The 19,050-nt window shown below is 35.9% G+C and overlaps 2 protein-coding genes across 2 annotated transcripts in view; both read right to left on the minus strand.

Moving 5' to 3' along the window:
* Positions 1-7,208, minus strand: part of LOC138327106 (macrophage mannose receptor 1-like) — a 47,603-nt gene extending 40,395 nt beyond the window's left edge. Inside the window, exon 1 of the mRNA XM_069273090.1 lies at positions 7,124-7,208. Coding sequence (XP_069129191.1) covers positions 7,124-7,208 — 85 coding nt within the window. The remainder of the gene's footprint in view (positions 1-7,123) is intronic.
* Positions 7,209-18,405: 11,197 nt separating this feature from the next.
* LOC138327108 (macrophage mannose receptor 1-like) overlaps positions 18,406-19,050 on the minus strand; it is a 40,148-nt gene continuing 39,503 nt past the window's right edge. The window contains exon 20 of the mRNA XM_069273091.1: positions 18,406-18,541. The gene's annotated coding sequence lies outside the window, so the exon portion shown is untranslated. The remainder of the gene's footprint in view (positions 18,542-19,050) is intronic.

The following is a 19,050-nucleotide window of genomic DNA, read 5'->3' on the forward strand; positions in this document are numbered from 1 at the left end:
TTGTTTGCGTTTTTCTTTTTTCGTTTGCGTTTTCGTTCGTTTTCGTTTAACATTTTGTTTGCGTTTTGCGTTTCGCGCTCGTTTCGAGGGAATGTTAGACGCATTAAGTACTGTATAGTGGTATATCCCTAGGGGGTTTATATAGTGTAATATCCCTAGGGGGGGTATATATAGTGTTACATCCCTAGGGGGTATATATAGTGTAATATCCCTAGGGGGTATATATAGTGTTACATCCCTAGGAGGTATATATAGTGTTATATCTCTAGGGGATATATATAGTGTTATATCTCTAGGGGGTATATATAGTGTAATATCCCTAGGGGGTATATATAGTGTAATATCCCTAGGGAGTATATATAGTGTCCACATCCCTAGGGAGTATATATAGTGTTAAATCCCTAGGGGGTATATATAGTGTTATATCCCTAGGGGGTATATATAGTGTTACATCCCTAGGGGGTATATATAGTGTTATATCCCTAGGGGGTATATATAGTGTAATATCCCTAGGGGGTATATATAGTGTTACATCCCTAGGGGGTTTATATAGTGTTATATCCCTAGGGGGTATATATAGTGTTAAATCCCTAGGGGGTATATATAGTGTTAATATCCCTAGGGAGTATATATAGTGTTATATCCCTAGGGGGTATATATAGTGTTATATCCCTAGGGGGTATATATAGTGTTATATCCCTAGGGGGTATATATAGTGTTACATCCCTAGGGGGTATATATAGTGTTACATCCCTAGGGGGTATATATAGTGTTATATCCCTAGGGGGTATATATAGTGTTACATCCCTAGGGGGTATATATAGTGTTACATCCCTAGGGGGTATATATAGTGTTACATCCCTAGGGGGTATATATAGTGTTACATCCCTAGGGGGTATATATAGTGTTATATCCCTAGGGGGTATATATAGTGTTATATCCCTAGGGGGTATATATAGTGTTATATCCCTAGGGGGTATATATAGTGTTAAATCCCTAGGGGGTATATATAGTGTGTTACATCCCTAGGGGGTTTATATAGTGTTATATCTCTAGGGGGTATATATAGTGTAATATCCCTAGGGGGTATATTTAGTGACACATCCCTAGGGGGTATATAAAGTAGTGTTTACATCCCTAGGGGGTTATATAGTGTTACATCCTAGGGGGTATATATAGTGTATATCCCTAGGGGGTATATATAGTGTAATATCCCTAGGGGGTATATATAGTGACACATCCCTAGGGGGTATATATAGTGTTACATCCTAGGGGGTATATATAGTGTTATATCCCTAGGGGGGGTATATATAGTGTTACATTCCCTAGGGGGTATATATAGTGTAACATCCCTAGGGGGTATATTATAGTGTTAATCATCCCTAGGGGGTTATATATAGTAGTGTTATATCCCTAGGGGGTATATATAGTGTTACATCCCTTAGGGGGTATATATAGTGTTACATCCCTAGGGGGTATATATAGTGTTACATCCCTAGGGGTATATATATAGTGTTACAACATCCCTAGGGGGTATATATAGTGGTTACATCCCTAGGGGGGTATATATAGTGTTACATCCCTAGGGTATATATAGTGTTACATCCCTAGGGGGTATATATAGTGTTTACATCCCTAGGGGGTATATATAGTGTTACATCCCTAGGGGGTATATATAGTGTTAATATCCCTAGGGGGTATATATAGTGTTAATCCCTAGGGGGGTATATATAGTGTTACATCCCTAGGGGGTAATATATAGTGACACATCCCTAGGGGGTATATATAGTGTTACATCCCTAGGGGGTATATATAGTGTTACATCCCTAGGGGGTGTATATATAGTGTTACATCCCTTGGGGGTATATATAGTGTTACATCCCTAGGGGGTATATATAGTGTAATACATCCCTGACAAGGGGTATATATAGTGTTTACATATCCCTAGGGGGTATATATAGTGTTACATCCCTAGGGGTTATATATATAGTGTTATATCCCTAGGGGTATATATATAGTGTAACATCCCTAGGGGGTATACTATAATTAGTGTTACATTTCCCTAGGGGGTATATAATAGTGGTAATCTATCCCTAGGGGGTATATTATAGTGTTTATAAATCCCTAGGGGGTATATATAGTGTTACACCAGTCCCTATGGGTTATATATATTGTTACAAAAAATCCCTAGGGGTTTATATATAGTGTTACATCCCTATGGGGGTAGATAATAGCATGTTACATATCCCTAGGGGGTATATATATAGTGTTATATCCCTAGGGGGTAAATATAGTGGTTACATCCCTAGGGGGTATATATAGTGTATACATATCCCTATGGGGTATATATAGTAGTGTTATAATGGCTAGGGGGTAATATATATAGTGTTACATCCCCTAGGGGGTATACTATAGTGTTTACATATCCCTAGGGGGATAATATATAAGTCTGTTAATATCCCTAGGGGGGTATAATATAGTGTATTATATCCCTAGGGGGTATATATAGTGGTTATAATCTCATATCCCTGGTGGGAATATATAGTGTTATACATCCCTAGGGGGTATAATTTATAATCAGTGTTAATAATCCCTAGAGTGGGAAAATATATAGTGTTACATATCTCTAGGGTGTATATATATAGTGTCATCCACAATAACCCCTAGTGGTATTATATACGGGTGTCTATATCCCTAGGGGGAATATATAGTGTAATAACCCTAGGGGGGTATATATAGTGTTATATCACTAGTGGGTATATATAGTGTTATATACATCCCTAGGGGTATATATAGTGTTATAATCCCAAGGGGGTTATATATAAAGTAGTGATATATTCCCAAGGGGGAATAAATATAGTGGTTACAATCCCTAGGGGTATATATATGTGTAGAAATCCCTAGGGGGGTTTATATAGTAGTGTCACATCCCTAGGGGTATATATATTGGTTTAATATCCCGTAAGGGGAATATATAGTATGATATATCTCTAGTCCCGAGGGGTATATATAGTGATCACATCCCTAGGGGGTATATATAGTGTACATATCCCTAGGGGGGATATATAAAAGTATTTACATCCTAGGGTTATATAGTGTTACATCCCTAGGGGGGTATATATAGTGTCACACAATCCCTAGGAGGTTATATATAGTGTAATAATCCTGGGGGGTATAAATATAAGTATGTTATATCCCTTAAAGGGGGTATATCTATAGTGTAATATATCCCTAGGGTGTATATATAGTGTTACATCCCTAGGGGTATCAATATTTATAGTGTTACTATCTCTATGGGGTATATATAGTGTTCAAATCCCTAGGAGGGTATATTACTAGTGTACATCATATTCCCAAGGGGGAATAATAAATGTGTTATAACTTCTAAAGTGGGTAAATATAGTGTGTACATCCCTAGGGGTGTATATATAAGTGGTAATTATCCCTAGGGGGGCTAATATATAGTGTTACATCCCCTAGGGGGTATATATAGTGTTACATCCCTAGGGTGTATATATAGGTGTTACATCCTAGGGGTGTATATATATAGTGTTACATCCCTAGGGGGTATATATATAGTGTTACAATCCCTCGGGGGTATATACTAGTGTAATATCCCTAGGTGGGGTATATATAGTGTGATTATCCCTAGGGGGTATATATTAGTGTTACATCCCTAGGGGTGTATAATATAGTTTAACATCCCTAGGGGGGTATAATATAGTGTAATATCCCAATGGGGTAATATATAGTTGTCAAATTCCTAGGGGGTATAGTAATAGTGTCACATCCATAGGGGGTATATATAATTGTCAATACAACCCTAGGGGGTATAAATAGTGTATACATCCCTAGGGGGTATAACTATAGTGGTTCACATCCCTAGGGTGGTATAAAGAGTGTTACATCCCTTGTGGTTACAAATATAGTGTAATATCCCGAATGGGGTATATAAATTGTTATACTCCCTAGGGGTATATAAAAATTCGTAACATCCCTAGGGGGTATATAGAAGTGTTAAATCCCAAGGGGTATAAATAGTGTAATATTCCCTAGGGGGTTGTATATAGTGTTATGTCCCTAGGGTGTTAGTTATAGTCGTAATATCCCCTAGGGGGTAAATAGAGTGTTAAATCCCTATTGGGTATAAATAGTGTTAATATCCCTAGGGGAATATAAATGGAGTGTACCTCCCAAGGGGGATCTATATAGTGTTCTATCCCTAGGGTGTTATATATAGTGTAATATCGTCTAGGGAGGTATCTATATAGTGAGTAATATCCCTAGGGGGTATATATAGGTGTTACATTCCCTAGGAGGTAATATATAGTATTCACATCCCTAGGGGACTATGTAGAGTGTTTACCAACCACCCAAGGGGGTATATAAAGTGTCACATCCCTTGGGGGTATTATATGATTTTATTCCCTTAGGGGGTTATATAGTGTCAATCCCTAGGGGGTATTTAGATGTTATATCCTAGGGGGTATATATAGTGTAATATCCCTAGGGGGTATATATAGTGTTAACATCCCTAGGGGGTATACCAACTGGTATATACAGTATAATATCCCTAGGGGGTATATACCTATGTTATATCCTCCATTATTTATATAGTGTAAATCCCTAGGGGGTATATTAGGTGTTAAAATCCCTAGTACTACAGTTACCATTATATATAGGGGGTATATATAACATCCCTAGGGGTATATATAGTGTTATATCCCTAGGGGGTATATATAGTGTTATCCTATCTCTAGGGGGTATATATATAGTGTAATATCCCTAGGGGGGTATATATAGTTACATCCCTATATTATCCTCACATTAGGGGGTATATATACAGTATTGAAGTCCATCCCTAGGGGGTATATAAGTGTTACTTCCCCAGTTACATATTATTTCCTCCATTGTTAAAACAATCCTATACAGTAGTGGAAATCCCAGAAGGGGGTATAATATTTACCATTATATCCTCCATTAAATTATAAAAAGTTCCACAAATCCTCTACATATATATCCTACTTACATGGCCTGTTGGAGTCCCCCATTTATTTCCTCCATTTATAAAACAATCTTGGCGTACTTTAGGTACCATTATAAGAACAGTCCATAACATCCAGTCAGTACTATAAAACAGTCCTTACAGTGGCCAGAGTCCCACAGAGACAGTACGCCTGTTACCATTATTCCTCATTATAAAACAATATCTTATTTACAGTAGGGAAGTCCTGAGAACAGTTTACCATTTATCCTCCATTATAAAACAATCTTTTACAGTAGGGAAGTAAAGACAGAACAGTTACCATTATATCCTCCATTATAAAACAATCCTATACAGTAGGGAAGTCCCCAGAACATTACCATTATATCCTCCATTATAAAACAATCCCATAGCAATTAAGGGAAGTCCCCAGAACAGTTACCATTATATCCATCCATTATACTTCAATCCTCTGTACAGTAGGAAGTCCCCTTTAACAGTTACCATTATATCCCTCCATTATAAAACAATCCTTACAGTAGGGAAGTCCCCAGAACAGTTACCATTATATCCTCCATTATAAAACAATCCTATACAGTAGGGAAGTCCCGGTCAGTTACCATTATACACTCATTATTACCATTAGTAAAATTGGCATTACCATGTCCATTATAGGTAACACAATCCTATACAGTAGGAAGTCCCCAGAACAGTTACCATTATATCCTCCATTATAAAAACAATCCTATACAGTAGGGAAGTCCCCAAACAGTTACCATTATATCCTCCATTATTAAAAACAATACATATAGTAGGAAGTCCCCAGAACAGTTACCATTATATCCTCCATTATAATAACAATCCTTACAGTAAGGAAGTCCCCCAGAACAGTTACTTACCATATATATCCTCCATTACCAAAACAATGAAACAATCCTACTTACAGTAGGGAAGTCCCCACAACAGTTACCATTATATCCTCCATTATAAAACAATCCTATACAGTAGGGAAGTCCCCAAACAGTTACCATTATTATATCCTCCATTATAAAACAATCTATACAGTAGGAAGTCCCAGAACAGTCCCCAGAACAGTTACCATTATACTCCATCCATGAACAGTTACCATTATAATTATAAAACAATCCTATACAGTAGGGAAGTCCCCAGAACAGTTACCATTATTTCCTCCATTATAAAACAATCCTATACAGTAGGGAAGTCCCCAGAACAGTTACCATTATATCTTTCCTCCATTATAAAAAAACAATCCTATACAGTAGGGAAGTCCCCAGAACAGTACCATTATGTTCCTCCATAGGGACATCCTGAATTATAAAAACAATCCTATACAGTTAGGGAAGTCCCCAGAACAGTTACCATTATTCCTCCATTATAAAACAATCCTATACAGTAGGGAAGTCCCAGAACAGTTACCATTATTTCCTCCAAATTATAAAACAATCCTATACAGTAGGAAGTCCCCCAGATTTGGCCATTAGTTAATTATTAATCAATCCATTATAAAACTAAAGATGAAGTCATCCCCATAACAGTTACCATTATTCCTCCGTGTTATAACACAGTCCCCAGTCAGGAAGTCCCCAGAACACTGGTTTAAATTCCTCCATTATAAAACAATCCTATACAGTAGGGAAGTCCCCAGAACAATTTCCTCCATTATCAAATAAGGCTTCTTCTACATAGGGAATGTCAGTCAACCACCTCCATTATAAAACAATTCCTCTAGTAGGAAGTCCCCAGAACAGTACCATTATTCCTCCATTATAAAACAATCCCTATTAGTAGGGAAGTCCCCAGAACAGTTACCATTATATCCTCCATTAAAAAAATTTAATCTATATACATACATTATAGTCCAGGGCATAGAAGTCCCCAGTAGTTACCATTATATCCTCCATTATAAAAAACAATCCTATAAGTAGGGAAGTCCCCAGAACAGTTACCATTATTCCATTATAAAACATCCTACTAGGGAAGTCCAGTTGATGGTAAGAAAAAACAATTTTTAAGTTCATGGTTGCTAGGTTCCCCAGTTTGCTGTAATTACATTAGGTTCCTTAGTAAAAAACAGTACAGTAGGGAAGTCCCCAGAAAGTTACCATTTATGCTTGTTACAGTTGCTGAAATCAATGGTTGCTTGGTACACAGTAGGGAAGTCCCCAGAACAGGTCCCCAGAACAGTTACCATTATTTCCTCCATTATAAAACAATCCTATACAGTAGGGAAGTCCCCAGAACAGTTACCATTATATCCTCCATTATAAAACAATCCTATACAGTAGGGAAGTCCCCAGAACAGTTACCATTATTTCCTCCATTATAAAACAATCCTACAGTAATGGAAGTCCCCAGAACAGTTGCAGAAGGCCAGTTGCTACCATTTTCCTCCATTATAAAACAATCCTATACAGTAGGCTGTAAGTCCCCAGAACAGTTAGCCATTTGTTGCTTAAAATCCTATACAGTAGTATAAAGTCCCCATCCATTTACCATCAATATCCTCCATTATAAAACAATTTTAGTAGAGTAGGAAAGTCCTTGATTAACAGTTACCCATTATATCCTCCATTATAAAACAATCCTATCCTGTACAATAGGGAAAGTCCCCCAGAAACAGTTTACCTTACCATTTATTCCTCCATTACAGTTAAAACAATCCTTGCTTAGGGAAGTCCCCAGAACAGTTACTTATCATACCTCCATATAAAACAATTACAGTAGGAGAAGTCCCCAGTAAATGGTTGCTTGGATACAATTGCTACCAGTATTATGGTTAATTGGTTTCAGTTGTTATAGTCAATCCTATACAGTAGGGAAGTCCCCAGAACACTTCTTCAGTTACTCTGATTCATATCCTCCATGATATAGAAATCCAAGCCTCCTGTTACAGTAGGGAGGTCACCCCCATCACTTTACACTGACATTATCCAGTCCCAGGTTTGTAAGTCCATTAACATTAAAACACATGTCTTCATTATAGCCAAGTCCACTGGGGCAGAAGACACACTTTGTAGTCTGGGGCTGAAAACAGAGATACAGATAGAATCAAATCCCAGACAGTTAGGAAAAACAAAAACATCCTTATACTAGTGGAAGTCAGAACAACTTCATAAATGGGGTAACAATTATAAATTTAGTAAATCAAGCCAAGTTACCATATATCCTTTATCATTAAACAGAGCTAATCCTACTAAACAGTAGGAGTCCCCAACAGTCTCAATACAGTTAGACTTAATAAAACTGTGTGACATTACAGACAAATAAAAAAATACAAACTTAGAGACCAGTAATTAGAGTGACATTTTTGAGGTCCCCTCACATTTTCCTCCATTGGGAAGTCCATTGAGGGAAACATCCTATACAGCCAGGGAAGTTACAGTCAGATGCCAGTTAACCATTAGGAGTTACCACAAAAACACTAAAGGGTACTGGTTAGAAGACCCGCCCAGTAATAACCCTTGTTAAAACAGTGTGTATACACAATAGGGGCCATCACCCCACACTGGGGGGTCGGTTGTACGGTCATAAGTCAGGTCACGTGCGTGGGCTCATCGGCATAGCAACCAATCTGTATTCCTGAATCTGCACCTATAGGCAGAAAGAAATACATTTATAATGATCACATTATTTTAATAGAAATGGATAATCAAAACTTTACAAGGCTTGATATCTTAATGCTTTAACAGTCATGAATGAATACTGAATCCAATTTTAAAACCAAGTGAGACAAGAAGTCTTCTTAAAGCCAGAATTATCGTTTTACCAGTTCCATATTATTTAAGTTCAGGACAAAAAATTCATAATAAAAATTGGGAGACATGATTTCCTAATTCAAACTCCACTCTCCCTTATAATACAAGTAATTTTTGTTTGTTGTACCAGCTGATTGAAGTTAAGGTAATAGTTTGACACCTGCTTGTTAATTTATAGGAACGTTTGATTCCTATCAAACCGCAGCCAACCCAAACCAAAACTAATTATGACAAAGGTCTAGACTTGTATCTTTTAATACTATAGATTACCCTGCGGACAACCATTGTTTTCCAAACAGCGTGTTTGTGTGATTATGGATGTGGTAGGGCAACCGGCCACAACTCGTTACAAACTAGGGCCTTTTAGATAGAGATAACTTCAAGTCATGTTTCATCGACAGAGGTTCTGTTCCCCAGTTTAGCATCAAAAGTCTACTGCCAATAAAAGCATTAAAGCTCAGCTATCACAAGGGTCCTGACGGCCATTGAAGTACGCTTCCTTAACATACTAGTCCACTAACATTTATATTGTCTGTCCTGCGATTCAAAATATAATTTGAAAAAATTATTCTATGTACACAATAAGTACAAATACTAACATATATTTTTACTACTTGCTCTTGAATCTAAATAAACAAGCCTGAATAAGACAGTATCTTGATTCATTTCAAGTACATATAACTTTAGCCAGGATATTCTATTCAATTACCAAAAATTAATGAATTTCTGGTGAACTAGGTTACTGTAAGCCAACTTTCTTTTGCCACTACTAACTTTAGTGATTTCCATTTCAAATAAGTTGGTGAAGATTAATATTTGCGGATTAAATAATCGAATGGAAATTCAGATCATGGAGATAAATTTTTGTCAATTTTCATATATATATGGATCATGGAAAATCACCCAAAGTTAAATTGTATGCAAAAAGAAAATTACAAATATTCCTCATAAATCTTTACATTATCTTCCCCGAGACCAGATACCATTATATCCACCATTATAAAACAAAACAATCCTTATACAGTAGAGAAGGTCCCCAGGAACAAGTTACCATATATCCACCATTATAAAACAATACTATAGCAGTATGGAAGGTCCCCCAGAACAGTTAACCATTATATATAAACAACTCCTATTATTAAAACCATTATATCCTCCATTATAAAACAATCCTATACAGTAGAGAAGTCCCCAGAACATTTACCATTATATCCTCCATTATTCCATATAAAACAATCCTTTACAGTAAGGAAGTCCCAGAACAGTTTACCATTATTAAATGCCTTATATATCCAATCCATATAGTAAAACAATCCTATACACAGCTAGAGAAGTCCCCCAGAACGGTGCACGCATTATAAATTGCTCCATTATAGAAACATTCCTATACAGTAAAGAAGTCCACAGAACAGTATACCATTATTTCCCCAGAACAGTTATAAAACAATCCCTAGAACATTTACCAGAAGTCCACAGAACATAACCAATATATCCAATCCATTATAAAACAATCGCTATACATTAGGGAAGTCCCCAGACCAGAACAGTAACCATTATTATCCTGCCATTATAAAACAATCCTAATATTACAGTAGAAGGATAGTCCACAGAACAGTTCACCATTATATCCTCCATTATAAAAAACAATCCGTATACAGTAGAGGAAGTCCCCCATAACAGTTAACCCATTTAATATCCTCCATTTATAAAACAATCCTATACAGTAGATCAGGATAGTCCAGCAGAACATTTACCATTATATCCTCCATTATAAAACAATCCTGATACAGTAGAGAGGGGGGTCCCCCAGAACAGTTACCATTATTCCTCCATTATAAAACAATCCTATACAGTAGAAGTCCCACAGAACAGTTACCATTATTTCCTCCATTATAAAACAATCCTATACAGTAGGGAAGTTCCCCAAGAACATTAGTCACCATTATTTCCTCCATTAATAAAACAATTCCTTTACAGTAGGAGAAGTCCCCAGAACAGTTACTATTATATCCTCCATTATAAAACAATCCTTTACAGTAGAGAAGTCCCCAGAACAGTTACCATTATATCCTCCATTATAAAAACAATCCTAGTACAATAGAGAAGTCCCCAGAACAGTTACCATTATATCCTCCATTATAAAACAATCCAATTACAGTAGGGGAAGTCCCCAGAACAGTTACCATTATATCCTCCATTATAAAACAATCCTTTACAGTAGGGAAGTCCCCAGAACAGTTACCATTATTAATCCTCCATTATAAAACAATCCTATAGTAAGGGAAGTCCCCAGAACAGTTTACCATTATATCCTCCATTATAAAACAATCCTGATACAGTAGGGAAGTCCCCAGAACAGTTACCATTATATCCCTCCATTATAAAACAATCCTATACAGTAGGGAAGTCCCCAGAACAGTTACCATTATTTCCTCCATTATTAAAAACAATCCTTTACAGTAGGGAAGTCCCCAGAACAGTTACCATTATTTCCTCCATTTATAAAACAATCCTATACAGTAGGGAAGTCCCCAGAACAGTTACCATTATTTCCTCCATTATAAAACAATCCTATACAGTAGGGAAGTACGCTCAGCCCTCAGAACAGTTACCATTATATCCTCCATTATAAACAAATCCTTTAACAGTAGAGAAGTCCCCAGAACAGTTACCATTATTTCCTCCATTATAAAACCAATCCTATACAGTAGGGAAGTCCCCAGAACAGTTACCATTATGATCCTCCATTATAAAACAATCCTATACAGTAGGGAAGTCCCCAGAACAGTTACCATTATATCCTCCATTATAAAACAATCCTATACAGTAGGGAAGTCCCCAGAACAGTTACCATTATTTCCTCCATTATAAAACAATCCTATACAGTAGGGAAGTCCCCAGAACAGTTACCATTATATCCTCCATTATAAAACAATCCTATACAGTAGGGAAGTCCCCAGAACAGTTACCATTATATCCTCCATTATAAAACAATCCTATACAGTAGGGAAGTCCCCAGAACAGTTACCATTATTTCCTCCATTATAAAACAATCCTATACAGTAGGGAAGTCCCCAGAACAGTTACCATTATATCCTCCATTATAAAACAATCCTATACAGTAGGGAAGTCCCCAGAACAGTTACCATTATTTCCTCCATTATAAAACAATCCTATACAGTAGGGAAGTCCCCAGAACAGTTACCATTATTTCCTCCATTATAAAACAATCCTATACAGTAGGGAAGTCCCCAGAACAGTTACCATTATATCCTCCATTATAAAACAATCCTATACAGTAGGGAAGTCCCCAGAACAGTTACCATTATATCCTCCATTATAAAACAATCCTATACAGTAGGGAAGTCCCCAGAACAGTCACCATTATTTCCTCCATTATAAAACAATCCTATACAGTAGGGAAGTCCCCAGAACAGTTACCATTATATCCTCCATTATAAAACAATCCTATACAGTAGGGAAGTCCCCAGAACAGTTACCATTATATCCTCCATTATAAAACAATCCTATACAGTAGGGAAGTCCCCCAAACAGTTACCATTATATCCTCCATTATAAAACAATCCTATACAGTAGGAAGTCCCCAGAACAGTTACCATTATATCCTCCATTATAAAACAATCCTATACAGTAGGGAAGTCCCCAGAACAGTTACCATTATATCCTCCATTATAAAACAATCCTATACAGTAGGGAAGTCCCCAGAACAGTTACCATTATTTCCTCCATTATAAAACAATCCTATACAGTAGGGAAGTCCCCAGAACAGTTACCATTATTTCCTCCATTATAAAACAATCCTATACAGTAGGGAAGTCCCCAGAACAGTTACCATTATTTCCTCCATTATAAAACAATCCTATACAGTAGGGAAGTCCCCAGAACAGTTACCATTATATCCTCCATTATAAAACAATCCTATACAGTAGGGAAGTCCCCAGAACAGTTACCATTATATCCTCCATTATAAAACAATCCTATACAGTAGGGAAGTCCCCAGAACAGTTACCATTATATCCTCCATTATAAAACAATCCTATACAGTAGGGAAGTCCCCAGAACAGTTACCATTATATCCTCCATTATAAAACAATCCTATACAGTAGGGAAGTCCCCAGAACAGTTACCATTATATCCTCCATTATAAAACAATCCTATACAGTAGGGAAGTCCCCAGAACAGTTACCATTATATCCTCCATTATAAAACAATCCTATACAGTAGGGAAGTCCCCAGAACAGTTACCATTATATCCTCCATTATAAAACAATCCTATACAGTAGGGAAGTCCCCAGAACAGTTACCATTATATCCTCCATTATAAAACAATCCTATACAGTAGAGAAGTCCCCAGAACAGTTACCATTATATCCTCCATTATAAAACAATCCTATACAGTAGGGAAGTCCCCAGAACAGTTACCATTATATCCTCCATTATAAAACAATCCTATACAGTAGGGAAGTCCCCAGAACAGTTACCATTATTTCCTCCATTATAAAACAATCCTATACAGTAGGGAAGTCCCCAGAACAGTTACCATTATATCCTCCATTATAAAACAATCCTATTACAGTAGGGAAGTCCCCAGAAACAGGTTACCATTATATCCTCCATTATAAAACAATCCTATACAGTAGGGAAGTCCCCAGAACAGTTACCATTATATCCTCCATTATAAAACAATCCTATACAGTAGAGAAGTCCCCAGAACAGTTACCATTATATCCTCCATTATAAAACAATCCTATACAGTAGGGAAGTCCCCAGAACAGTTTACCATTATTTCCTCCATTATAAAACAATCCTTATACAGTAGAGGAAGTCCCCAGAACAGTTACCATTATTTCCTCCATTATAAAACAATCCTTTACAGTAGGGAAGTCCCCAGAACAGTTACCATTATATCCTCCATTATAAAACAATCCTATACAGTAGGAAAGTCCCCAGAACAGTTACCATTATATCCTCCATTATAAAACAATCCTATTACAGTAGGGAAGTCCCCAGAACAGTTACCATTATTTCCTCCATTATAAAACAATCCTATACAGTAGGGAAGTCCCCAGAACAGTTACCATTATTTCCTCCATTATAAAACAATCCTTTACAGTAGAGAAGTCCCCAGAACAGTTACCATTACCTATAAATAATGGAAGTCCAATATTTACCATTATAAAACAATCCTATACAGTAGGGAAGTCCCCCAGAACGGGTTACCATTATTTCCTCCATAATAAAACAATCCTTATACAGTAGGGAGAAGTCCCCAGAACAGTTACCATTATATCCTCCATTATAAAAACAATCCTATACAGTAGAGAAGTCCCAGAACAGTTCCATCCATTTAACGAATTTGACATGTACATCATGCCACCAGACCTATCCACTTAGGGCCCAATTAGGCGTACAAGCACGTTATAACCCTCCAGGTTATAAAACAATCCTGATCCTACAGTAGAGCTATAAGTCCACCAGAAGGTCAGCTGTAAGTACTGCTGGCATCGTGTTGTTTTATCTCGCTGTCCACGCCCCTCCGTACCGACTTTGTGGGGGGGGGTGGGGGGGGGGGGGGGTGTTTTTTTTTTTTTTGTGTGTGGTTTTTTTTTTTTTTTTTTTTTTTTTTGTGGTGTGTTTGTGTGTGTTTTTTGTGTGTTGTGGTGTGTGTGGTGTTTTACTTAGCAGGGTATTAAGTCGACTACGGAACGGACCATTCAGGGTCTGGATCCCGAAGGTTAGCCAATCGGTCGTTATAAAACAATCCTATAACTTGTTCTTTCCATTATATCCTCCATTATTATGGTACTCCACTGCAGCCTTCAGAACAGGTAAAGAATCTGTTTAATTAGAAAATGGGATTTGGATGAATCTTTGAGAGTGGCCCAAGTAATAATAGCCACAACAGTACAGACTGAAGTCATGTTTATCCCCATTAAAAAACAAACAAAAACAAACAGTTTCATTATTCATTAACAAACATCATTACAGTAATCCCAGATACATTTTTACAGTATTCCATATAAAACTTATACAATTCCCCCCCCCCAGCATCATTTTTTCCTATATTGAGAATTTGAGAGTATAATTATAGGTCTAATAAGAAAGGAAAATTAGAATTACAGTTACCAATAGCACAGATTAAATAAAACGTCCATCTGCAGGGATATCCACGAGTGAAATGCTAACGGCTCCAACCTCAAAAACCGGGCTGTGAAGTGACCTTTAAAAAAGTAGGTCGCTGTCTCATTGTTGTTGGTGTTACCAGGGATAGTCTGTAACAACAAGAATATTACCAGGTAAAATAATAGACAATAGAATCATTACCAGGTAAAACAGTAGAAAATAGGATCATTACCAGGTAAAATAATAGAAAATAGATCATTACCAGGTAAAATAGTAGACAATAGATCATTACTAGGTAAATAGATCATTACCAGGTAAAATAGTAGACAATAGATCATTACCAGGTAAAATAGTAGACAATAGATCATTACCAGGTAAAAATCTGTAGACAATAGATCATTACCAGGTAAAAAATAGACAATAGATCCCCAGTAAAAGTAGACAATAGATCATTACCAGGTAAAAAATCTATAGTAACATAAAAATCATTACCACAAATAAATTAATAGACAATAGATCATATACCAGGTAAAATAGTAGACAATAGAGAAGTCCCCAATTACCAGGTAAAAACTTTGTAGATACAAACAGATCTTTACCAGTAGGAAATAGACAATAATCATTACCATAAAACAATCCTAAAATAGGTAAAACCATAGACAATAGACAATGGAATCATTACCAGTAAAAAATAAAATAGAACAACCATAGATCATTACAGGCTAAAATAATAACAATAGATATTACCAGGTAAAATAATAGTAGATAGACAATAGATCATTACCAGGTAAAAATAGTAGACAATAGACCCATTACCAGGTAAAATAGATCATTACCAGGTAAATATAGTAGACAATAGATCATTACCAGGTAAAATAGTTAGACAATAGATCATTACCAGGTAAAAAAAGTAGACAATAGATCATTACCAGGTAAAATAGTAGACATTACCAGGTCAATTATCATAAAAACCCAGTAGAAATAGGATCATTTACCAGTAAAATAAATAGACAATAGATAATAGTAAAAATAGTTAGACAATAGATCATTACCAGGTAAAATAGAATAGACAATAGATCATTACCAGGTAAAAAAATAGTAGACAATATAGTATCATTATTACCAGGTAAAATAGTAGACAATAGATCATTACCAGGTAAAATAGTAGACAATAGACAATAGATCATTACCAGGTAAAAAATAGTAGACAATAGAAATCATTACCAGGTAGGTAAAATAGTAGACAATAGAAATAGATCATTACCAGGTAAAATAGTAGACAATAGAATCATTACCAGGTAAAAATAGTAGACAATAGATCATCATTACCTCCTAAAAAATATATCATTACCAGGTACCATAGACAATAGATCATTACCAGGTAAAATACAAAATCAGTTTGGTAAAAATAGTAGACAATAGATCATTACCAGGTAAAAAAGTAGAAAATAGATCATTACCAGGTAAAATAGTAGACAATAGATCATTACCAGGTAAAATAGTAGACAATAGATCATTACCAGTGTAAAATAGTAGACAATAGATCATTACCAGGTAATAAAATAATAGACAATAGATCATTACCAGGTATTAAATAAAAGTATAATAGGATCATTACCAAGGTAAAATAGTAAAACAATTAGATCATTACCAGGTAAAATAGTAGACAATAGATCATTACCAGGTAAAATAGTAGACAATAGAATCATTACCAGGTAAAATAGTAGACAATAGATCATTACCAGGTAAAATAGTAGACAATAGATCATTACCAGGTAAAATAGTAGACAATAGATCATTACCAGGTAAAATAGTAGACAATAGATCATTACCAGGTAAAATAGTAGACAATAGAATCATTACCAGGTAAAATAGTAGACAATAGATCATTACCAGGTAAAATAGTAGACAATAGATCATTACCAGGTAAAATAGTAGACAATAGGATCATTACCAGGTAAAATAGTAGACAATAGATCATTACAGGTAAAATATAGACAATAGATCATTACCAGGTAGGTAAAATAGTAGACAATAGATCATTACCAGGTAAAATAGTAAAATAGATCATTACCAGGTAAAATAGTAGACAATAGATCATTACCTGGGTAAAGATAGTAGACAATAAGATCAATACCATTTAAAATAATAGACATTAGATACCTTACCAGTAAAATAGTAGACAATAGAATATATTAACAGGAAAATAGTAGACAAAAGATCTTTACCTGTTAAAATAGTAGACAATTAGATCATTACCAGGTAAAATAATAGCAATATATCATTACCATGTTAAAATAGTAAGACAATAATCAAAACCAGTTAAAGATAGTAGACAATAGATCATTACCAGGTAAAATAGTAACAATAGATCATTACCTGGTAAAATAATTAGACATAGAATGAATCATTTACAGGTAAAATAGTAGACAATAGGATCATTACCAGGTAAAATAGTAGACAATGGAATCATTACCAGGTAAAATTAGTAGACAATAGGATTATTACCAGGTAAAATAGTAGACAATTGGTCATTTAGGTAAAATAGTAGACATGCATTATTATCATTTAAATTAAAATATTGTGATTACCAGAGAAACACACAAATGACACATAATATTACAAGGTCATCCATCAGTAAAAGGATTCAAGGAAAAAATTACACTAAGTCAAGCATATATCCTTTTTTTTATCTTGAAAATGCAATGTTTTCTTACATCTATAATTGCTTCATATGAACAAATAGGCTTCAATTGATCTCCTTATTAATGTAATCGGGTAAAAATAACTACTAATATGGTGGACAGTCACCTATACAAACAAGTTGTCTCCCCTTGCCTACCTTAACTTTTCCATATGGCTCGGAGTAGTAGTTGAAGTTTATAGCGTGAGTCCGTGTATGTTGTATTAGAAGTTTGTACATGTGTTACCCACTCCTGGGCGTCAGAGGTTTTCCAGCAGTAAGTACCTTCGAAAATTAACCCTCGGATAATCCTGGATTACCCAAGTGTCCACTTGGAACCATTCCGTTGCTGCTTGTTGTCGACTGAGCACGCCAGCATGATGGCGCCGTGTTGGTTCTGATTGGTTGGAGTCTGCCTGCTGGAGCCGCATGGTTGGAGTCAGAACTGGTGGATGATGTGATTGATGTAGATGGAAACGACCAGAGGTCCACTCATACTATAGTCCGGTGCTACAAAAATCTAAGAAATGGAGGGACCAAAGGTTTACAATTATACAAGGTCATAAAGGCTCACATTATACTAGGTCAGATAAGGACTACAAATAATACTAGATTTTTTTATACAATTTCCTTGGCAAAAGGCATATATTGTTACTCTGGATTTTATTTTTAAGACAAAAATTAATCTGAAATTTAAAAAAAATATCCTTATCATACTGGAGTCGGAGTGTATCTGCATCTATAAGCCTAACATAGTAACTAGTAAGATTTGTACAAACAAACGCTAGGATTTTGTCATTATAATGATCTACCTTGGATACATCCCAGGATCTCCCAGCGTAGGGATATTCCATTGTGCCAGGAGAGAGGGAAGAGTTTGATACCACGAGCCTCAATAGGAAACTGTATGGTGTTGGTAACTGGTGTGTCAGGGTCACTGTTTCCTGTGAAGATCTGGTAAATAAAAAACCATAAGATTACAATATATAACTAAAATTTTATCGCCTGGAAACTGTACGGTGTTGGTAACTGGTGTGCAGGGGTCACTGTCTCCTGTGAAGATCTGGTAAATAAAAACCATTAGATTACAATATATAACTAAAATTTTATCGCCTGGAAACTGTACGGTGTTGGTAACTGGTGTGCAGGGGTCACTGTCTCCTGTGAAGATCTGGTAAATAAAAAACCATAAGATTACAATATATAACTATAAGTTTATCGCCTGGAAACTGTATGTTGGCAGTTTGGTAAACTGGTATGCCGGGGTCACTGTTTCCTGTGAAGATCTGGTAAATAAGACCATTAGATTACAATATATAACTAAAATTTTATTGCCTGGAAATTGTCCGGTGTTGGTAACTGGTGTGCCGGGGTCACTGTCTCCTGTGAAGATCTGGTAAATAAAAAACCATAAGATTACAATATATAACTATAAGTTTATCGCCTGGAAACTGTATGCTGTT

Source organism: Argopecten irradians, chromosome 7 (assembly GCF_041381155.1).
Source record: "Argopecten irradians isolate NY chromosome 7, Ai_NY, whole genome shotgun sequence".
Classification (NCBI taxonomy): domain Eukaryota; kingdom Metazoa; phylum Mollusca; class Bivalvia; order Pectinida; family Pectinidae; genus Argopecten; species Argopecten irradians.